This window comes from Accipiter gentilis, chromosome 6 (assembly GCF_929443795.1).
Source record: "Accipiter gentilis chromosome 6, bAccGen1.1, whole genome shotgun sequence".
Taxonomy (NCBI): domain Eukaryota; kingdom Metazoa; phylum Chordata; class Aves; order Accipitriformes; family Accipitridae; genus Astur; species Astur gentilis.
In genome coordinates, this window is record NC_064885.1 from 12,257,471 (window position 1) to 12,281,278 (window position 23,808).

At 41.7% G+C, this 23,808-nt stretch overlaps 1 protein-coding gene across 2 annotated transcripts in view; it reads right to left on the bottom strand.

The window, feature by feature from the left end:
- The window catches only part of LOC126039943 (S-adenosyl-L-methionine-dependent tRNA 4-demethylwyosine synthase TYW1-like), a 112,025-nt gene that overhangs the window by 75,695 nt on the left and 12,522 nt on the right, over positions 1-23,808 (bottom strand). For both annotated transcript variants that reach the window (XM_049803787.1, XM_049803788.1), the window contains exons 8-10: positions 15,683-15,809; positions 2,933-2,985; positions 116-234 (exon numbers count right to left, since the gene is read on the bottom strand). In XM_049803787.1, the coding sequence (XP_049659744.1) occupies positions 116-234; positions 2,933-2,985; positions 15,683-15,809 (299 nt within the window). The remainder of the gene's footprint in view (positions 1-115; positions 235-2,932; positions 2,986-15,682; positions 15,810-23,808) is intronic.

The following is a 23,808-nucleotide window of genomic DNA, read 5'->3' on the forward strand; positions in this document are numbered from 1 at the left end:
CCAATTTCCAAGTGAAAAGGGCACACAAGTAACACTGCCCTAGGTTTGAGGAACAGGACAGGGACAGAGTAGAACAGAGTCCCCATCCCAAAGTGAAACTGCATCGGTATTTTACCTCCAGCAAAAGACGCATTTGTTTGCGCAAGCCAGGCTCGGCGTGGCCTCCATGCAGCGGTGGCTCTCAATTCCATAAAACGTGTGTTTATAGCAGCCTCCTCGGCCTCGAAGCATCGACTAACAGCAGAGAAAGACACATACAAACACCAAGAAAGTTAAAACACACCATCTGTAACCAAAATGGGTGCAAATGTTTAAAAACTGCTCCCTGGGCATATTTGCAGTTTTCAGTCACTAGTAACTTCAGTGTTCAAAGTCACCTGTGACAGACATTGAAAGCGAGGTCACAGCTGCAGAGCAGATCAAAATAATGATGACAGAAGCAGTCTGTTTTAAGAAATTCATAGCACACAGATCAGGGTATAGTGTGACTGTTTATATACACCCTTACAGAAAAAAAACATTTATAATGTCAAATTTACAACTGTTGTAGAGGAGAGAGACTTTAATATAATCGATAACTTCTCAGTTGCAACACCACAGCATAACAATGTGCTTTACTGAAGCTTTTAACTGAATCAGCCCACAAAAGAAAGCAGGTGAAGCCACTTAAGCTGCAAGAAATATTATTGTAAAAGCTCACTAAAGAGTAACAAGGATCAATTTCAAGGCTGCCCTACTGAACACTCAATTCTTTTCATTTGTCTAGTAGAGTATTTCTTCTAGCACTAAATTAAATAAATACCCTGACCTTATAAACCCTCATTCACACCAGTCAGCAGCTCCAGTGGGACACTGCACTTCCCTTCACAGCAGAACCACAGAAGCCTTCCCATTGGGATTTAACTCCTATTTAGCATGCAAGTTGCTTGGAGCAAAGACTGTCTTTCATTATCTCAGTTAAATAATAATAAATGAGAATGAATCTTTACTACTCTCAAGAGAAAATTTGAAATATGACATAGTAACTTTTAATCTACCTTCCTCTACCTGAAAAGTCCTGGTGATCCACAAGAAAGTCTCCACAGAGTAGCTGGGAAAGAATATACAGGTAACCCCTAACATATGCACAGCCTTGTCATACAGTTGGAAGATTAAACAAATTGGAAAATACTGTTTATTCTACCCATTCCTCAAAACAAGAGAGATGTCAGGAGATTCACAAATTCTAGGAGAGCAAGTTATATTTTGGATTTCGTAAGACAGGCAAATCAACAGACTTCCTAAAATTTGCAGGTTTTATGCTCTTTTCCAGAATATGACAGAACACAATCATTTAAATCTGAGATATCACTATGAAATTCTACTTAATACTAATCCTTCTAGCCCTCCTCCTGCTTTCCACTGATAAAAATCTCAAACAAGCCTCCCAAAGATATTCACATATTGGTGTGAATCTGAGTCAAAGCCACTGCCTGTAACCAATTCCAGCTCAATTTATTAGAACATTTTACATTCAATTCCTTCTTAAGCTAAAAATAGATGGTCCTATCTAAGCACACAGGGCTGCTATTTATTTTGTGAAATGGCTTTACAGTGCTGCATTAAATTCTGGTTCTTTAATAAAAATAGGTTCTCTGGTCCTCTCTCTCAGTCACAGCATTGATGAAGTTTGACAAGTTTTTCTTTAAAGGTTTCATGGCCTTCTCTGACACTAAAAATGACAGAAAAGAGAAATATTTGTAAGAGTAAACAGCAGAAGCATCAGTGGCATCAGTATGTCTCACAAATATTCATGACAATACAGCAGTGGGCTCTTTAAACCATTCACGGGAACAAGTCTTTTGATGAAACACTTCATTGATACCAGGCATTTCAATAAGAAAACGTCACTGCAGCCACCAGCTTTGGTGATTGCCATTCACAGAGCTCATTTCAAAAATAAACAAAGTTAATCATGCAGCAAAAGAGAGCTGAGAGACCAAGGAACTGATCACTGCCACAGCGCAAGAATTACAGATGTGCTGGCATTTTAATGAGGTGATGATTCCCATAGTTTATCACCCCATGAATGCTGAAGGCTTTAGTATGTTAGATCAGTGTTACTCCCCAAATGTATAACACTATTGACCAGCTTTCAAATTCTGGGCTTCTCAGGCACCTGCAAAGGACTGATGAAACACCAAACATACTGAAGTGGCTGAAGTTTGTTCTACAGGGCTCTGTGCCCCTGCTGGGAACATTTTTAAGTCTGCGAACTACTTGAGAAGCTACTAGCTTACATAGCCTACAATACACAACTGCAGAGCTTGGAGGATTACTTTTTTCATATGGATGTGTACATACACACAGACATATTACACACAACTATATACATACACACACACACTCCCACAGAGTAGTTTTTAAAAAGTCCTAGCATTCACAAGTGACAGTTACCTCGCTATCTGAATCTTACTTGACAAATGCTGAAAACCAGTGGAAGAGCACTGTCTGTGACAAACCAGGTGTATCAGGCACAGAACAACAGGTTTAAATGCCCTTGTGTGCCCATCCCAGTGTAAAGAGGGACTGTGTTACTTTGTTTCAGAAGACCTCACAGTGGTGAAGTAACTTTCCCACTTTTCTCTGCGGTGTTCTGTTCCTGCCATATATTTCAGCAGGCAGGAGATATTTTAGCAGACAGCAGAATAACAGGAAAAACAACAGAAAGTGATGTTCGCAGCTCTTTGCCATGGTCGCAGTCTCACTTCTAGCAGTGGGATTTTAATAGCTTGAAATGCAGAACTACAGCTTGGAAGATGAAATTTGTTTTCATTCAAGTAATATCACATTTTTAAAGGACATTTCATCTGGAAATTGTAATACCTGAATAAGTCTCTAGCTTTTTGTTGTTGTTGTTGTTTATAAAATGAGAAAAGAAAAGAGAGCATACCTTTGTCCATCGGCAGAGCTTCACCCCGGAATGGCTTCCAATCAGTTTGTAACCTGAAAATAAACAAACAAACAAAAAATCAAACTATTAATTTTACCCTGCAGTAATTGATACACAAAACGTACCAATTGGTACACAAAATTATTAAGCATCACAGTCTCAATGCTGCTCTTCCCCATTGGCCCAAAGGTGACACTACCAAGATGATGTCAGTGCCCACCCACAGCACCCTCCATTTGATTCTGGGAGCCTGCACATCAGCGCAAAGGCCATGGCCACCCAAGGGACTTCAGCCAACTTGAAACAGTTTCTCTTAATGGGAGATTTATTTATATTGTTCAGTCTTGTTTGAAACAACAGGGGGTGGCCACAAGACTTCATATAACAGGATGGTCTAGCCCAGCAATGTCAGACATCTCACTGACACCAAGGGACAGTACTTGGGTGGGAGCAGGACAGGGACCCAGAAGCATCTCCCTGGCCCTAAGACATCAACATATGACAGACTCTTCCCCAAAACCAAGGAGACCTAATTCCCACTGCTCCTTAGCAGGTCTGACCCAGCCTGGAGGACAACATCTGATTCACAGTGCAGCTGCAAGGGCAGAGGAAGAGAACTGAAATGCAGGGCTCAGCTTGAACCCAAACTTCACAGGTTCACCAGTTCCATCTCCACTAGCTGTGGTGGAGCCACAGTGAGGGAGCCGCTCCTCCGTAACCAGAGCAAAGCTGATTTCACATCACTTCCCTGCTCCCCAGCCAAGATCAACACAATTTCATTTAAATTTATTGGTCCAGGAGGATTAATTCCACAACGTTTGTTAAGCACTAAGTACTATTATTACCTAAACTGCTTGAGTTGGGTTATTTTCCTCTTTGAAAAAAGTACTTAAAGACCAATATATCTGAAGGATTAAAAGTCACTTCAAAATCAGCATAAAAATAAGAGGGATTTGAGAAGCCTTACTGTGTCATTCACATGGTAACATTTATACGTCAATGGCCTGGTTGTCCCCAAACCCAGCACATCTCAACTAGCTGCTTTAGGCTGATGTTTATATTAACACTTTCAAGGGAAAACCCCTGAAATTTTAGGTATCAAGACTCTTTCCTGCCAACCAGCACAAACTTAACAGGGAAAAAAACCTTCTGCTCAGCAGAAAAACTGGCCTTCACCTGCTACAACAAGAAGTTGCACAATTACCCTGCCCTGCTCATTTGTCACCATGCATCTTTCGCACAGCAAGATCCCAGGGGAGTGCAACTGCACCTCAGAGTCCCCCACACCTCCAAGGACACCAAACCAGCCAGGAACTACAAGATCCCAGGGGAGTGCAACTGCACCTCAGAGTCCCCCACACCTCCAAGGACACCAAACCAGCCAGGAACTACAAGATCCCAGGGGAGTGCAACTGCACCTCAGAGTCCCCCACACCTCCAAGGACACCAAACCAGCCAGGAACTACAGTGACAGCAGATGTTACAACAGCTGCACGAGCTAAAAGTTAAACTGTGTGGAGACACACATGGCCAATGAGGAATCACACAGCATCGTGCTGTAGTTACTCTGTCACTTAAACCCAGCAGAGATCTGCCCAGTTTCCTCTTTCTTCCTGACCTCATGTTTGCTCCTGTAGCCTTGTGCTGGCTCTAACCTTGCTGTGGGGTTAGGACATATGCGATTTTAGCCTGATCAGTTCCCTGAGGTGACTTGCCAGGAGACTGACCGTATGAACACAGGCCAGCGCAGGGGAGGTGGGTGGCAGGAGCAGGCAGGGGGAATACCCTGTTAGATGGCAAAGGGGCCAATTGCCAGATTAAGTGAGGCTTTGGGGACTTCAATGTCAGGCTGCTCCTGTGTCCTGAGATTCCTCTGTCCCTCCAGCTCTGTGGGAATGAACAATATTTCAACATTTTCCTCTCTAAAGGAACAACCTCCAATACAGCAAGGAAGAAAGAACTGCTGTAAGCCAAAAAGCCTTGGTATTTCACATGGCAGATCATCCAATCCTTTCCTGGAGAAAGACATAAGTGTAACCCTGGATCAGCACTTCTAACATAGAACTGACAGCCTGCAAAGCCACATGCAATACCGGGGACACCTTTATCTAGGACTGAATGAGACCCAGAAGACCTTGTGGCAACTTCTGACTGACACTTGTCAGAGGCACAGCCAAGTATGCACAACTGCATTCAGCTGCATCACATCACCTCCCCCATCCTGGGTCTGTCCTGCCTATTTCTTCAGCATTTTTTCACAAACAGGCTTGTCCAGCAAGGTCTAATCTCAACTGAGACCTCCCTGTGCTGCTAAAATTTGTGTCCTTACAGGATTTCTTGACGAGCGTTGAAGAGGGTGCTGCATTCCTCCTCCCTGTAATACAGCTGTCCAAGCCAGACTCTTTGCTGATGTCAACCAGCACAGCCCTAGCCTTATTTTTTTCCATTTTTCAGAATCCAGCAACAGCATTCATATAAGATTATTCTCTCACAGATCCCTTGTCAGTAGAAGTAATATGGCTGCTTTAAAATGGGGTTTGGATTAAAATTAAATTGGAAATATGACATGCTTGCCCAGATCTGCTACTGAGTTGTTTGAGGGAAGAGAGGAAGCAACTAAAGTGAGCAAGGTGCCAAGCTCTAGAGCCCAAAGCTGCAGCATTTTCTCTTAAGTTACTTAAATCAACTTCCACCATGTGGAGCGCCCACAGCTTCCTTTAAAGGCCAAGAAAATTGTACACGTTCAACATCAAAACAGAGCCTTACAAACTTCAGCCAGCTTTAGTGATGAGAAGGGTCTTACTCATCTTGTTTGCTGCTGCCAGGAGTCACAGCTATGGTTACAGGAAGAAACAGCATATACTTGGCAGAACGTCTTAAAACCACTGTATGAAGCTGTTAAACTCTGGTCTTCACCACACAGGTAACCGGTAGAAAGTGTGGTTACCCTGCTAAGCCATCACAGTGAACACTGGCCATGCCATGCTTTTTCAGACTTGGAAATCAGATAATATATCAGGGATGAAAGCTGAACACTTTTTACACATCTGCTCTAGGTGAGCAGAGTCTTTCTACCTCCGTAAAGCCTGTTTCTTCAAGCACTTGCTTTACTGCTGGCTAGTAACACAGGCAGCAAACCAGTTCAGGCTAAAAGAAAGTACAAAGGGTTAAGCAAGAACCACACAGTGCTAAGTTTCAAACCAAACATGAGAAAATGTGTTTAAGAACCAGGGGTCTTCTCAGTTCTGTTTCCACATCACGGCTTCTGCTGAACCCTTCTGCTGAACCCTGAGCTAGCTCAGGCTAGCTCATCTCAGCTTTGCCACGACTTCACTGCAGCTCTGCCAAGGCAAATGGTGGTTGAATCAAATCTTCCTGATGGCCCAGAAGCCTGCACCTACGTATGCCAGCACTCACTGAATACATTCACTCTTTTGCTTTTAAGGCATATTACTTGTGAGCAATAACTCTAACTGCATATGGATACACCACCTTCCAAACAATACAGCGTACTGTCTTGATGGGACTCTGCTCATAGTCCATATGTATCTTCAGATACTAAGGCTCAACAATACCAATCCATTTATTATTTCTACAGCCTCATATTGAAAGGATTCCTTAAATTGTAAGCAGGCTCATAGTAATCAGCTCAACTCCTGACTAAAGGCACAAGAACATCTAATCTGAAGTCTATGTATTAGTTGATGCTGCTCTAGATGATAAATTTTGAATGACCTAGAAGCCTGCCAAACTCCACTGAAATTAAGTGTCATTTTTTACTATATTAATACATGAATTAAGCTTTTAAACAAGCTTCTGGGCAAAGTGAGTGTTATCAGGCAATAACACTAGGCTGATAAACATTTGGTGACTGCTCGCCCCGATAATCCAACTGGATTTTAATAGACCACAGACAGACTTTTAATCAAAGAGATGGCAGCATCACAGATGGTGACTGCTCCATTGTGTGGGGTAAAACTGTTCTGTGACCATTTAAAACTACATTGCAGCATTTCAACTCCATCATGTAAATAATAGTTTTAAAATTCCATTCTCTGAAATTCAAAGAATTCATCAAGGGAGCCTACTGAGCTCTCAGCCACTAAGACAGGACACTGCTATCTATATACCCATGTCACATTCTAGGATATCAAGGTATTCTGGTTATGGTTTTGCTAGTTCCCCAGTGCCATACACATAACAAGACTTTCTAAGCTCCTGAATGTGCATGAATTAAGTATATATGTGAGCAATTAAGCTATTTTAATCTTGAAAGACAACAGATATGATAAACCAAATTTATACAACTGTCCATATCACAAGCAGTATCATGATATCTGCAGTCTAACAAAAATTCATCTGTAGGACAGATATACTGAACAGCTTTCAAAGATCCTTGACTATCCCAACATGGCAAAATGTCCATAAGAAAAGTCAAAGACACCTTCCAGCTCAGATTTCTATACCACCAAAAGCTTGCTTCAACATAAGATTTTGAAAACACAAAGGAAAAGATTACATTATGAAAGAATGAAATAGATCAGTGGTTGAAAAAGATCCCCAAATGGTACAAGACTTAGCCATCCTTCTCTAAGAGTGCAGTCACTGTCAACTTGGTAAAAGCCAATCTGATGTCACATTGTGCTTCATGAACTCAAATGACTTTCAGAAGGCTTTTCTTCTGAGAAGAGTAATATACAGCTGACAAATCAGTGTGGTTCTATCAAGCAATCTCCTTAAATAAACGCCCTCTGGTTTGAAGCAATGATTATCCATTAAAACTAAAACTCAGTGCAGAAAGGGGAACTTCACACTAGAAGAATGTTTACAGGGAAAAAAGTTTCCAATTTCCTGCTGTTTTGCAAGACTGCAGTTTAAAGGGGCCAGAGCTGAAGGTCAGCAACACAGCAGTAATCCATCACCACCACTTTACCATTTTGAAAGTTGTAGCACAATTGCTGCACTTGAGCCATGGCCCAAAAGACAATGTTCAGACTAAAGCTAGCAAATGAATAAAAATAAAAAAACAAGAAATGCCATTGGTGAAAGGAACCTGTTCAAATTGTAACAGTATTTTGTACAAATACAGTAAGTAGCAGCATCTAGGCAATGGAATTTTTCAGATTGCCCGAGCACGATAGAAGAAACCTCCAGTTTCATTCCTAGCACTGCTCAACCTTCAAGAAACCCTTGCCAAGCCCATCAAGATGTACTTTACGTTTCTCTTTTTTTGAAAAAGAAGAAAGTGCTCTTCAGAAGTACAAAAGGCTTGTGATTTGTGGAAGGACTTGCTTCCATGAACTCAAAGCAGAAGTGAGGACATGAGAGAGGATTACAGGACTGTACCTTGTATGCAAAAAAATACTGTCATTCCAAAATGGATGGAAAGTTTGGTCTTTCAGTAGAGCTGCTGAAATACTGCTTCAGATCCTTCTTATCATAGTCAAAACAAAGAATATCTTGAACATTTTTAACACATAGTAAAAGCCTGCTAAGGTTAGTGAAAGAAATACAGCTGCTTCAGCAGGCAAACCAAACCTAACCCAGTATCAAGAAAATAAGACTTGCAAAGTTCAAGGGTGGGAATGCCAGTAGCTATAATAAATTGCAGTCTCAACAGCTGATCATAAAAGAGCTAAAAAACTCTTAAAATCTGGCTTTTCATTTAAACCCAGATGTCCATTTTAATCCAAAAGCACCTTTTCCTTTGCAGCACAGAACTACCTGGGCAGTAGGAATATAAAACCTCCAATATTCAAGCGCATAATTTCTTGTCAAACTATGCCTTTGACAAAAACAGCCAGAGACTACTGATGTTTTCACCTACATCAACTAATACTGAAGATAAAACCAGAAGAAAAACCTTCTGTATCTGGCACCTTTGACAAAGAGCAATGTGGTAAGCCAGACCATTCGCTGAGCTGTTACAAAATGTTTGCCATGAACACGTCGTGTTGGTGACCTCCACTAGGAGCAACCACAGCAAAGCATGTCTTCTAGAAGTGAGGTCATGGGCATCAACAACATGGCGGCCCATCCCATTTTAATCCATCTCCCAAATCAACTGCAAGTTTTTGAGACCTCCTCTCACCCAAAGCAAGATAGAGAAAGGATGTCCACCCCTCAGCCCAAGTAGTTTCACCAATTTCTATGTTGGCTTTGCCATCCCAAAAGGAGAACAGCTGCTCCCCTATTCCCAAAAAGGGATTTTGGGCACTTGGCAAACAAATATCCATCACCATCCAGCAGAACAATCCTAAGAAAACAGAACTAATCAGGCATTCCAGAAGTCACCTTCCAAGTGCTCTCAGACACTGCATTCAAGACAAAGACTTGTAATATAAAAGCCCCTCAAATGTTCTGAATAGCAAAAGAATCCCCACACCTCTGTCTGGGAGGTTGAGAAGACACAAGCTCCACTGAGGAGGAAAGCACATCCAATTCATTCGCCAGCTGCAAAACAGACAGAACAAAAGAAAACATGACGGGACTCTTGAAAAGGCTGTCTCACAGAAGAGCCAGTTTCCCCACAAACACATGCCCTGCACTGTCTCAGCTTCCCTGCTGAGGCCAGAGCAACAGCTCCATCGCCAGAACCCTGGCCTCCCCTCTCACACTCACCTGCACTCCACAGAGGACCTTTGGGTCCCTCCAGTGTCTTCCATAGCCCTGCCTCATACCTCCAGCTCTCCTCACATCTTCCACCTATTTTGGCTGGCCTGATGGCTCGGCAGGAGACAGCAAATGCATCCCTAGCCTAAAATCTCATCCTTACCAAGTAGCAGTAACCAGCTGGCCAAGCAGAATGGGTCACAACTCAGAGGTCATGACGTTCAGGGAGGAAGAAAAGAGCCTCAGTATATCTTCTTTATTCATAGTAAAAATCAAGAAATCTGCAGGAACTTAATGTCTTCAAGAACTGCACATCAGTATCAAATTTGGCTGAAAAGTTTTAAGTAGAAGGCAACAGCCAGCCTGCACAACTCCCCTCCTCAAGTACCCAGAACAAATACATAGAGTCAGAGACAGAACTACAAGTTGCTACAGACAAGATTTTTCTTGTTTGTGTTTTACTGAGTCACTCTTTTTCAGTCATTCTGGGCCCATTTCTTTCTCTATATTTCCATTTGCATAAGCTGTCCCCTTGCTTGGGGAGAATGTCATGTTTTCATGAAAGGACAGCAAATTTTAATCCTCACCTCAATGTATCTTATATTTTGTTCCAGCTTAATAGACTTAATTTCAAAGACCAATACTCTTCAAAGCCCTTCCAACCCCCCAAAAAAGTATGCACTTCAAATATAAATGCATTTATCCTTATTTTCCTCTATTATGCATGGGGTAAGCGTACCAGTAACTACACAAGGAAAGAATCAGGCCTGCAAAAGCAAGCTTTCACCATCTACTCTGCTCCTGATAAGCTGCTACATCTGTGCCAGCAAATGAGTATTGCAGTCAGCTCACCACCACCAGCTCTTGGCAGCTTCCACACTATGGGACTTCAGCATCTTCTGCTTCCTGGATTCTTCCTCTTTAACTGTGTATTTGCTGTTTATTTACACAGACATTTTCTAAGGAGCTGCAAGAACGTTTACCAGGCTTAACTTTGCCTGGTTTTGGTCATTGCATTTATTCTGCTTACTAAGAATAATTTTCTATTTTGCAAGCTAATTTTTAATCTTCCCATGGCCAGTATTTGAATTCTGTGGTACATTTCAGGGACTGCACCAGTGTTACTGATCCCTGACCCAGCTGTGAGCTGCTAGTGCCACCTGGAGTTTAATAGCTATACATAAAGCACATCAAATCCCAAAGATGCATGCAAAAATTTTAGCATACAGGCTGCAAAACTATACATCCAGCAGCATCAATCTCTGTGCAACATCTTTGCACAGTGGATCTCATTCCCAAAATCTGGACACTCAAAAAGCTCAGCACAGTAAGCCAAGCTAAGATGGTCAGAAGAGCTCAGAGCTGCAGACAATGGAAACCTCCGTCCAAGAATGGACGGCAAAAGCGACCAAGTACTTTTAAAAACCTAATCTCAAATAAGGTTGATAAGCACTTGAAAAGCCCAGTCTTCATTTTTTTTCTGAAGTCAGTCTCTTGATTGCCCATACACACTGAAAAACATAGATCAAATTATATCTTTATATCAACCATGAAGTCAAAGCATGAAAATAAGTAGTTACTGAAGCAGCCCATACTATTTCAGATACAAGCTGTCTCCTAATACTACTTGCCTTTGGATACAAGTAAAATAGAGGTATCCTGAACACCCTGGTGCTAAATTGTAGGCTTACTTAACCAGTAAAGACAGAACAATCCAACTGTACTGCAGCAAAACTGTACCTGTGGTAGCAGAGACACAACAGAATGATTTATACAATGTCAGTGGGGTTAGACTTTGGGTGTCATTAATCCATTCCCATTGTGTTGCCTACCATGAAAAGCAGTTTTATTTAGTAGTGCTACAGTAGAAAACAAAGCAAAGAGCATGTTGGAAATACAGACAGGGTATGAGCAGCTTAAGAAATCCAGGTCCTTGGAATCTCCTAAGCAAACAATCAGCTCGTCAGGATTTTGAGCTTGTTTTTAACTCTGTTTTATTCCTCCGCATTTAAGAGAAGCGCATCAAACAGGACATGAAGCACTGCTAAATACAACCGTAACTTGATAGGGATGATGAAACTGGCTGTCACTGTGTGACATCATGTTTGACCTCCAAATATTTCAAGAAGTCAGCTGCAGTAAAACCATGATACCCCAAACTGCCAGCCTTTGGTTTCATATTTGGCGTGACAATTTCTTTGGCTTTCAGTCCAACCATCACTGTCAATAAATCATTTGGCAAATCAAAGAGTGGTTAAGACTAACAATGGTTAGCAACCTAAACAGGGCACAGGCCTTTGCACTATTGCTGTACTTAATTTACAGCAGAGGAAAATGATAGTCAATATTTTGTACTTGTAAAATAAGCACAGCTGATACAGGGGACACTGAAGGAACCACCATGGATTCACAATGGATTTTTTTTACAGTCACCTTTCCTATTAAAACAGCAGCTTGAGACGCCCTCAAAAGCTAAAGAAGGATTTAACTGTACTTCTTGAAAGATCGGGAGCTCTGGAAAGGCAAACTTCACCATATACAAAATCCTCCTGGTACCCAGGCCAAGCAAAAAACCTTTCAGCCCAGCAGGGATTGTTACAAGAATCTACAAGCAACTGCAGAAAGCAAACACAAACATGTTAGGCTGTGTCTACTAATCACCACAGGAAACATTAATATGAAAAGTTTGCTTCTATTTTCAGTTTATTTCTACCTAAACAGGTGAAATTACTAAAGCATTAACACAGCAAAATGGTACCACTGCAAATAGAACACAGCCAAATACTTCAACTGCCAGCCTCTCTCCCACAATATTGGAGGCACTTGGAGGCACTAAATAGTTTGCACTGTATTTGTATTTTATGCAAGACTGAACACTGATGGAAAGGGAATCAGCGTTTTCTCACCACACAAGATTGGCTATGACTTTAAAAAGCAACTACTACAGAGCACCTTTTATAAAGTTATTTGCAACCAGACAACTACAAGGGCTAACACCTATACAACCCAATAAGTGAAGCTATATTTAGCTGAAATTCAACACCAGTGCCCAAATAAAACCATTGTTTAAGCAATATTCAGTTTGCCTACAGTAAAGTAAATTTGTCTGAAGGTGAATCAAAATAAAAAGAGTGAACATTACAATAGTCTGAAGAGATGCTATTCAAAGGCAAACTTCTGTTATGCAACTACAATTTAAAGAACAGCTTTCTCCTGAATCACTAGTACTGGTTCTTCCTTCTCTTGAGCTAATTATGCCCTCAGGGATAATCTTGAAAAGACACTAAACCCTACAGCTAAAGCAACCAGTTGTTGCTAAATTAGATGATCTTTTGACTACATTGCACTTGTTATTTTGAGGGGAATGGTGCTGAGGGAAGGAGAGAGCTGTTTCATTTTTATAACCACAAAAGCCTGTCTTGATGTGTTATTGCAGAAAAAAACAACATTATATGACACGTGAAAAAAGAAAGGCAGCTTCTCTTCACTGTTGAGTGACCATTAAGGAATTAGGTGAGCAGCAGAGGAAAGGAGAGGAGGGTTGTGCCAGCAAGAAGCAGTTGTAAACTGTCAAGATACAGACACAATAGTTCTAAGTCTTTGGAACTGCAGATTTATGTAAGTAGATGTTACCAGTTGATCCAATGCTGGCACTATCCTGAATGTCAAAGGAAGGGAGAAATAAATACCTACTTATGTGGATAATGAATTCCTGCCCCTGGAACATCGCAAGGAAGTCCAAGTTCTCTGTGGAGCTTGTCTTTGTGTCAAAAAAATTATGGTAGAAAGATGGCCTTCCCTCCAGCACTGTTTTCATTTTCCAAATGACCACTTTTTATATACCATTAGAAAAGCACAATTTCATTCACTCCCCAAAACTGAAGAAATACAGACTGGGTCAGAAAGTGAGCCAGTGTGAAACACTCCTGTGGCTAGCACAGCACAACACAGAGCCACCAGAGCCCTGCACTACAGAAAAGACAGGGCACTGTGCTAAAAACCACCCACTACTCCCCTCTCAGAAGTCAGTACCACAAGCAGTCTCCGCAGCCCATCTAGGGTTCCTGTGTCCCAAAGCAAAAACTGAGATGTCTGGGGGACTTGGTACACCCTTCCATGGAGTGAGTAGCCCCTTTAACCTCTCAAAACAGGGGACTTGCAGCAGACAAGCGTGCTTACCTCCCTGCTGTCCATTTCTAGACAGCCATGTCTCCAGCAGCCCACTCCCACAGGCCTGCTAGCCAAACCCACCAGTCCATTAAACTTCCTTGCAGGCATATAGAACATTTAGACTTCTGGATCACACACAGACAGTAGTAACTAATTAAATTAATAAATAAAAATAAAAGGCTGTAACAGTGCTTCAGCTGCTTTGCAGCATGCTGCAGTGTAACTGCCACCGCATTACAGCCTTCAGAATTTAAGCTGAAAAGATGTATTGAACCACCCTCCTACAATCCAGCAGCAGCACCACTATGGACATGAAGAGAAGGCAAAGTCACTGCCACTCCTTGCTAAGCCTTTGCTTTATTCTTTCAGACTATGAATTTAAAGACTGGCTTTTTACTTTATAACTGTGCTAAGGTTAATGAAAAAAAACAATGACCAAACATGTCAGATACTTGATGGGCAGAACGCAAAACCAGTCACCTACAAAAGCTCGGGCCGAAGAACAGTTGAGAACCTGGAGAGCAAAGGCTGAGATCCCACAGCTGCTGGATTAACACAGGACATGGTTAAAACTTCAGAGTCCAGCTCTTTAGCAAGGTGCCTCCACTGCAATAACCAGAAGTGCATTCTCAGAAGCATCAGGAGAGATACTATTTAGCAAGCAAGAAAACTGAGCATTCTCTCATCCTAAGAGATTGTCCTGGTTTCAGCTGGGATAGAGTTAATTGTCTTCCTAGTAGCTGGTACAATGCTACGTTTTGAGTTCAGCATGTGAAGAATGTTGATAACACTGATGTTTTCAGTTGTTGCTAAGTAGTGTTTAGACTAAAGTCAAGGATTTTTCAGCTTCTCGTGCCCAGCCAGGGCACAAGAAGTTGGCACAGGACACAACCAAGGCACCTGACCCAAAATGGCCAGCGGTGTATTCCATACCATGTGACGTCCCATCTAGTATAGGAACTGGGAAGTGGGGGGGCAGGGAATCGCCGCTGGGGGACTAGCTGGGTGTCGGTCGGCGGGTGGTGAGCAATTGCCCTGCGCATCATTTATACATTCCAATCCTTTTATTACTACTGTTGTCATTTTATTAGTGTTATCATTATCATTATTAGTTTCTTCTTTTCTGTTCTATTAAACCGTTCTTATCTCAACCCAGGAGTTTTACTTTTTTTTTCCTGATTTCCTCCCCCATCCCACTGGATGGGGGGGAGTGAGTGAGCAGCTGCGTGGTACTTAGTTGCTGGCTGGGGTTAAACCATGACAGAGATAAAAGAAATTAGACTAAACTCCCTTTAGTCTCCAACTGAGCAGCATAGGAAAGCTCACACCACCCTTCTGGCTCTGTCACTCAGAACTGAGGCTTCTGAACCACAGGGCCGTCAGTCCAGCTCTTCTCATGCTTGTCCTTTGTTTTTAAAAAGGTGTTAAGTTCATTAAAACTGTTCTCTACAGCTCATAGGAGCTCTACTGATCTAATCATCTAGTGGATTGTTAGAGTTAGTTTGAACTACTTCCATTTCTGGAAATAAAGTTTCAGCAACAAAATCAGAGTTTGAAACTGAAATAAAAGCAGGGGACTAAGATGGAAAACAGAGATGCAAAGCTGATCTTTAAATATTCTTTGAGAAACCTACACTCTAGGAGCTAGAGGCATGTGGGACTATCATCTTCTCTCTCAAGCTGCCTTAGCAGATACATTAAACCCTGTGAACTCTGATACACTCTCCACACATTACAGCATGCATCATGCTGAGATGCATCACCCAGCTTTAGATTCTTCCCCTGCAAACAATTAGGTACAAACACCCCCTGCCTAATCTCTGTCCTACTTTTGGTTAGAGCCTAGCATGACTGTGGGTCCAGAACAGCATTTTTAACAAACACCACCATCTTCCACTTGCCCTATTAGAAGTCTACCACCAAGATCTCAAAGCCTGGTCCCACCATCTGGTCTTTGCAGATCCTCACCTTGTTTTGTGAGTGCTTCTCTCAGAGCCGGGGTTATCATCTCCCTCTTTTCACCTTCCTCCTTCCTCCCAGCATTCTTGTGAGTCAAGCTCGTTCCAGTATCTCCTTCCTCAAGCTCACGTTCTCTCTGTTTAAAGACAGCAAATTACAGTCACTTAGATTCAAGCACCATGTTTTAAACACTGTGGCACAGTTCAGCCACAAACCTGCTAAACTTAAAACTGACACAGGTGCCCACACATGAATTCTTGCATTCATGTAGTCCTCCTGCATTTTATCCCATCAGACTCTGACCCTTCAGTAATTTAGGACAGTAAATTTGAAAAGAAAAAACCTGCAACACACTGTATTTGTTCTAACACAGCAATAAAATTCTCTAGGAGATTTTAAGAAACAAGGTGTTTGAATCTCATCTGAAGAGTGATATGGACTCCAGGATTTAAGCCCAAGTGTTTCACGATCGCACAATAACCTCATCTCTCTGCTGAATGCAAACTGGAGGGAACAAACCATTTTGTGCCTGACACACAATTGCCTGGAGTGACAAGCAGCTATTGTCCCAATTATTTGGGACAGGTCAGGGAAGAAAGCCACATCACTACAATGACTTAGCCCAGGAGTGTACAGAGTAGAAGTTGTGCTCTCCACAAGTCACCTAAGGTGGCAGCCATGTGCACCCCCAAAATTCAGTGATCACCAAAGGCCCTGCAAGAAAAGGCTGTTCCCCACTGTCCCACAGTCAACTCCAGACACATGAACTCCAACATCCCACCCAAGTTTGGCTTCCAGCAGACCCTGGTTTATAGACACAGTTAAGCCCTTGGAGCTTACTTAAAACCAAATGCAGGAGTATCATGTGTTAGCATAAAGTTACAAGCAGAAGCAGCAAACTCGAGCACGCAAGAAATCATGAATCCCCTGCTGTTTAAGTGTCACTTCTGAGACTTTACAGGTATTTATTGTTTCATGTCTGCACAAAGAAGCATGAAAGTGTAAATAATTACTTTGATATTTCATGTAACTTGTAATCTGTCAGTCCTTTATGGCTTTTTTGAAATATTAAAGGAGTTGTGGATAAACAACAAACAAAAACCAACAGAGGACATTTTGTTTTCATAAAACTGAGGCTATTTCACATCCAAGCCTCTTTTGTACCAAAGACATCAAGAAGCTCATACAAATGCTCCCAGTTTTGAGTCTACCCACCAACTGTTAACATCACTAAGGAAACCAGTGCTCTTGACTTGCCAAACCATGTTTTTCACAAACAGGGAAAGTAACCTAGCTGTTCCTAGACACACAGACAGATTTCTTTTGTACCTGAGCAAAACTTCAGAAAAGGTGTCTCATAAGAAAAATAAAATAAAATAAAAAATTAAAAAAAAAAAAAAAACAAACAAAAAACCACACACAACAAAAAACCCCAACCAAAAACCAAAACACACACAGACTCAAAGCTTCAAGGACAAAACAGAGTCCATAATAAGCACTTGAGAAGTGAATAAGAAACGAAAACATTTAGGGACAGAGGTTATTACCTTTCCTACTCATTTTGAATACTTCACTCACACTTTCAGGGAGGTTGTGCAGGAAGATATTATCTAATGACCAGTAACACATGATCCTTACTGAAGGAGAAAGCTGTTTCCATTTTCTACTTCCTTTCACTCAGTTTGCTGAGTTTTTAGGCAGGATTTCACTGGTTTCTACAACACATCAAAACTTCCCTGAAAGGCTAGCTCTATTAAGTACTTGTCATTTGTTGGGTTTAAAAGCTCTTTTCTTGAGACTTCATTTATCAGCATGATGCTTCAACAGTAAAATATTCATATTACTGGAAAAGCCTCATTCATAAGGAAGGAAGGAGATAAAATCTTCATCTTTTAACTATCAAGTCTTAAATAAAGAGCTTCTCCTCCCACAAGCTATCATTTAACCCAGAACTAGGCCCAGCCATCCACTTAAAAAGGAAAGGCACTATCTTAGCACAGATTTGTTAGCTACTCAAAGCAAAATGCTACACAGGATTTACAAGTGGACACGTCCTGGCTTGTCTGCTCTACAATCTCATGCCAGGTTAATTCTCCCAGAATAACTAAATATGCATTATGGAGCACATAATAATATTAAAAATGCAGCGATTGACTTAAGTATAAATGAGACATCCCATCCAAGACACCCTTCAGATACAGAAAAAGTCTTTCTGAATTTAAAGGTTTTGCTTTTCTACCTGCCTGTTACTGCGATATCCGAGAAAAGCACCTAAACATAAGAACAAGTAAAATTGCCTTACTGGCAGGGCAGAAACACATTTCAATAATCATTCTTCCCCTCACAGAGATGATAATATTCTTCCCCCCTCATCCTGATATGAAAGCCTGTAAACAAAATAATAATTTGTTTTTCTTTGAATTGCAATACCTGACTTGTTCGGTTTGGCAAGTGGCTGACTTCAGATTTTTCTTGTGGGAAATGGAAGTCACAGCCCTGGGAGTTTTACTTATTTGCTTAATAAACCTGTCATATCTATTATTTAGAGTTTGAGTGGAGAGAACAAAGTTAACTTCACACAGAGCAAACTTCTCAAGTTCTGGTGATTTAGCAGAAAGCCCTGTAGTAAATCCAAGGCAAATTACTGTCTTTCCATAACAAATCAAGCGAGCAGTGACAAAAGCCAGCTTTTCATGCCCTTGAAATACTTCACTGCTGAAAAACTGAAGAGTCATCCACTGGTCTGTGTTCACAAATGAGAATCCACAGATGAGAAAACCTAGGGATACACTCCAATTCCTTGGTACCTCAAGGCTCAGCACAGCTCCTGCTGCAGCCTGCTGGAGACTTTTTTTTTTTTTTTTTTGCTACTGCCACTGAAGCTGACCTGAATAAAAGCAATTGAGCCTCAGATGTAAGGACTGATGATCACCTCCTCTACAGGTGAAGGCAAAAAAAACCCCCACACCTCTTCCCTTTTACCACCATACAGACAGAGGCAGCAAATACTTTATGGACAGGCAGAAGCCCATTTTTGATGGGTCAAGAGCAGAAGGTATCTGAAACAGGACATAGACACAAGCAAGGACCTCAGCATTTCCTGCCAAAGTAGAGGTGCAGCTGCCCCTCTGACAAATCACAGTTCAAGTGTTTCAAATTATTTCCTGCAAACATGCCTATCAAATTCATCCACAGCCACATCCACATATGACCAACAGGACACTACCACTTCTACTCCTCTTTGGAGTGCTCTCTCCAGGATGTCAAGGTGCCTGATATCTCCCTGTGTTCCCAATTTTATTACATCGAACACTCTTCAAACTAATGTGGCAGGGGTGAGAAAAATACAGGAAGAGACCTAAACTCCGTGCAAAGAAGTACTCCCTAAATTAACTTAATTTAGCATTTTTAGCCTCATGGCTCTACTTCTTGATGTGCCATGGCTGAAAAAAAAACCAAGTTCCCTGAGAAGTTTTTACTCCTGAAAGGAAAATGACACCCAGAAATATCCCAATTTTGACTAAACTTCTTTCCTACTTAACCTCCCAGTGGTCAAACAAGAGGGAACCCCCGGCCCTATCATGATTTACAGCCTCATCCATCATAAGGCTCCAGGATCTTTTAACAAATGAAATGCACAAACATTAAGAAAACAGTAATACATCAGGAGCTGGAGCCAGGACTAACAGAACCAGTGCTAAAGGAAAACGTTGGCAAGGCTATCAGGAAAAGACTGCCTGCAGCAAGAAATTTTAGTAAAACTTTCCCAGGGGAGTCATTAAATGAAGTGTTAAAGTTCATGAATTACAGGAAGAGTTAAAGTTCACACCAAGCGAAGCTCTGGAAGCAATACTCTAGCAGCAAGAGGACAGCTAGAAAAACTGACAACTTTTCCCCTAGTTCAGGCTTATCTGTCAGTGGCATCATAGGCAAGAACCACGTGGGGGATTTCTGAAAGTTGATTAGACATTAGGCTGCCGAAGGAACAGCACTCATTTCCTTACAAAGCAGCCTTCCTGCAAGACTAAAACACATGGAAAAAGAACAGGACAGGGAGCAGACTTCCACAAAGATACTCTTAAACACAACAGAAGAGGAGCAGAAGACTGCTAGTGTACTGTGGGGACCTTCCTACTCCAGGTACAAAGCTCCGGCTGTCACAACCCAACCGTGACAAATGGAGACAGAACTGCAATTTGCTCAGTCCGTGCATGAAACATGCTGCCAATCTCACTGTGACATGGGATACTCTAACTGCTGTCAGTCACCAATAAAAATGGCTTTGAGCATTTAAAAGTGAGCACAAAAATGAATACTGGAAACTTGGATTGAGTAATCGGTGAACCAGCAAACACCCCAACAGCAAGAAAATCTTATTAAAAATAGCTACTAGAGTCTACATAATCACAGGCTACATAGCCACTCCATACATCGTTGCTCAGTTAAGCACAAAAGCCTGAACTGAAGCAAAAAGCAGACAAGGGTTGAAAGCATGACAGCTGAGAGATGAGGAACTTGGCAATCCATTACCTTGCCATGACTGAAATAGGAGGTGGCTTGATGAAAAGCAAAAATCTTTTTTCAACATGTGTCCCTAAAATGGGAAAAGCCCCTGAGAAGTTCTGACTGATACCAACAAAAAAAACCAAAAACAAAAAAAAACAAAAACCCAAAAAAAAAAAAAAAAAAAAAACAAAAAAAAAACACCAAAAAACACCACACCAAACCCAACCCAACCCACCAAAACTCAGAAGTAACATTTTTTTTTTTCTCCTGGAATAGAAACCTTTGTGAATTTTCAATAACAAACTAGAAGGAAGTCTCCATCCACATCTACCTTACTATGCTGTAGAATAACAGAAGGTCCCTCCCTGAGGCAGCAGGTACTAGCTGCCATCCAAAGATAGGATGCTACTGAAACAGACCTGCAGCTCAGCCCCCCCAGAGGGAATCTTGCATTTTCTTTTGTTTGAAAAGTCAATGATGAGATTTTTGGACACACAGAACAGCATTTTAAAACCCAAACTCATGCAGACAAGTAATGACAGAAGACTTATGCTGCTACCCAACTGAATCAGTCTGAAAGGGCACTGCACATCATCTGTGAAATGCAGGAGGATAAATATCTCACCAACACCCATTTTCTTGTAGGTTGAACATTGGCCAGAATCCTCAAGGACAAAAAAATTCACAGATCACAACTCCAAAAAAAAAAAAATTCTATCTGCAGGGCTACAAAGGGGTTTAAAAGATTGCTTCACTGAGCTATAACATCACTGCTCTGCTGCAGAGAAGGTTTTTACAAGGTGTCATTAAACCACAACTCCATTTCACATACTGTTGCATGATTCTGTCAACATTTGTTTGATTTGGGAAACGTGCTTGGACACACCATAAAGAAGACTGATTTTCAAAGGAAACAAAAGAATCAAAACTAAAAAGGCATCTGTCTCTACCCTAAAGTGACTAGATTATATTTGAAAATTGAGCTATATATTCACATTTTTATTCCTTTCTTCTGTGCTACAATAAGCACAACTAAAATCCAGGTAACACGATTTAACAAACAAGAGTCCTGAAATACCCAGCCGAAAACCAGCAAGATCTTCCACTTCAGTCCATTCTGCTTTCTCACACACAGAGCATGCAGCACACATCCTTTCACAACATCTTGCCATATTTTGCAGATTGTTTTTTTAAATGGCTCTGTAAAAGACCTCCACTCCATCACTTCTTTCTTTTCCTTGCAGTTTAGGACTAAAAGGGCATTTCATTTCAACACCAATCTTTCAAGTGGTCAAAACACCACACACATTTTAAAAAAGAAAGTGCAATGAATTTTGATTCTGCAATCATCTGTTATGTTTGAAGACGCCTCCAGCCAATCTGAGCTAATACCAGCTAGAGGTGTATTTCCTAGTAGCAATATCTGTTGTGGAAAATCCAGCCCTTGTAAGCAATGAAGCTGGCTGGACTGCAGATTGCTATTTTATTTTAGAAACCCTGAATGCCTTCCACAGGAAGGAGGGCATCCAGTCCACACTAGCACACTGACGTAAGTCAGACACCAGGGAGCAGCACCCAGTTCTCCTAACTGCCTTAGTTTTCCCTGGTCTTCAGAATTCTTGCAATGCAGGAAAGCATCTAACCATAAAATGTTAATAGAGGTTATGAAACATTAAGAAAAGTGTCAGGCAGAGAGACACTTTTCCTAGGACCGTAAGAGTCCCAAGCACAACTCCCCACTTGGGTTAGTCTTCCCAGGAAGACCATTTTGTCAAAGACTACAGGCAAGCTCATAATCAGCAGAAGTCAGTGCTAACTGGAGAGCAGCATGGGAAAGTACCTATTTGCACTTTCTCCACCTGTCTCCTCCCCAAGTGAGAGCTGCATACAAGTCTTCCAAGCACCCAAATTAAAAAGTTTCGGTCTGTAGCCCATTCAATGATATGCATCAACCAGCTTTTCAGAATTATTGGATGAGAAGCCATGAGATTATCATAAGAATACATTATTAAAGTCAAAAGGAAATTGCCTGGTTGTAGAAACCATAATCAATCTTCATTGACTGTAAGATAATGTAAACTAGGCAATTCAGAAAACAGACCAAGACAGATATCCAGGAGCCCTGCAGAGCATCCCTCAAGACCCAAAGCCCCACTTTCCAAAATTACAGGCCAAAGAAGAGTCAGAAACGACTTGGTGCTTTATCCTCTCAAGAGGGACACAGCACAGTTCCATGCATACAACCGCACAAGCTGCTTTTCCAGCAAAGCCTTGTGCTTCACACCTGGGTCTCTTCTGCACGCTTGTTCACAGTAGATGACATGTAACAGCACTCCTCTTTTAAAGGCTACCAACCTGTTGTTCTTTCAGTAGTGCTGCTCATCACAGGGACCCAGCCCAAATGAGCTGGGTCAGAATGACCCCCCACACAGGGATCACTTGCTAGCACAGATTCCAACCCAGACTGCCTTGCTGTGAACCACTAGCACAGAGGATCCAGTCATGCCAGTGGCAAAAAGGAAGATCATTTCCTCATGCAAAAGCTTAACTGCACTATTACAAGAAAAATCCACAGCATGGTTTGGCACATGTGTAAGTACTCTGTGTAACACAAAAACAGTTTAATGCCACATTATAGTGTCCAGCTCCATCTGCAGAGCTGGATAATGCCACTTCCGTTCTCTTATGCCACGCTTTTCTATTGAGAAATCTTTCAGGAGAGGCTCCATCTTGTCGGCATATCCACACCACCTAGCAAAATGCAATCCCCATCTCACACCAAGTCTCTGCAACCAAGAGCAAAAGAGGGATGTTGGAATACCAGCTCTGATGTGAACGTGGAAAGGTAGATACTTTGCCTGCTTTGGCAGCCCAAGTATCAGCAAAGGAAGTAAAATCGTTGCCCATCTCATAATAGGAAAGAAAAAGCAGCTCTCACTGTCCATAATTAGTGCTACCCTTCACACAGAGGGGCAGGACACTGAACAAGATAAGGATGTATGCTTTTGCAGTTGAGAACCACTTACAAACTATGCTGACCACCGGGCAGTCACAGCAAATAAGCATGTTTGATGGGAGACTGCGTGTGGACAGGCTTACTGCCAGCTGAATGACCAATCTGCAGGGTTTGTCTAGCAGAACATAGACACATTTACTGTACCTCGCAATACCTTATTCAAACAACATATTTATTTGGCAACAGATGCTGTGCTCCCACAGGACATCCTTGTGCTACTCTCTCCTTGGATACAGCAATGACATCAACAGGCCAATTCCTGCATGCTTCTCCCAGTAATTACCATCAGCAGATAATTACTCTGTGCATTGATTTGTGGACTTCTGTTAACTGTGTTATTTGACTGGCAAGAACCTTAAAAAATGCAGAGGAAAAAAACACCTGAGAAAAGCAGCACACAGTTCATGAAAAATGGAAAGCAGATGGGCTGGAGTGCTGCAGGCTAAACCCTGATCATCTCCAACAACAGACGTGGTCAAGAAAAGGTTGCAAATAAAGAGGAAGCCTAGCACTCAGGGGGAATTCAGACTTGCAGAATTTTTTATAACTCTCACCTCTGCTTCACTACCCATTTACTAAGTTACAACAGACTAAAGAACAGCAAGGGATATGG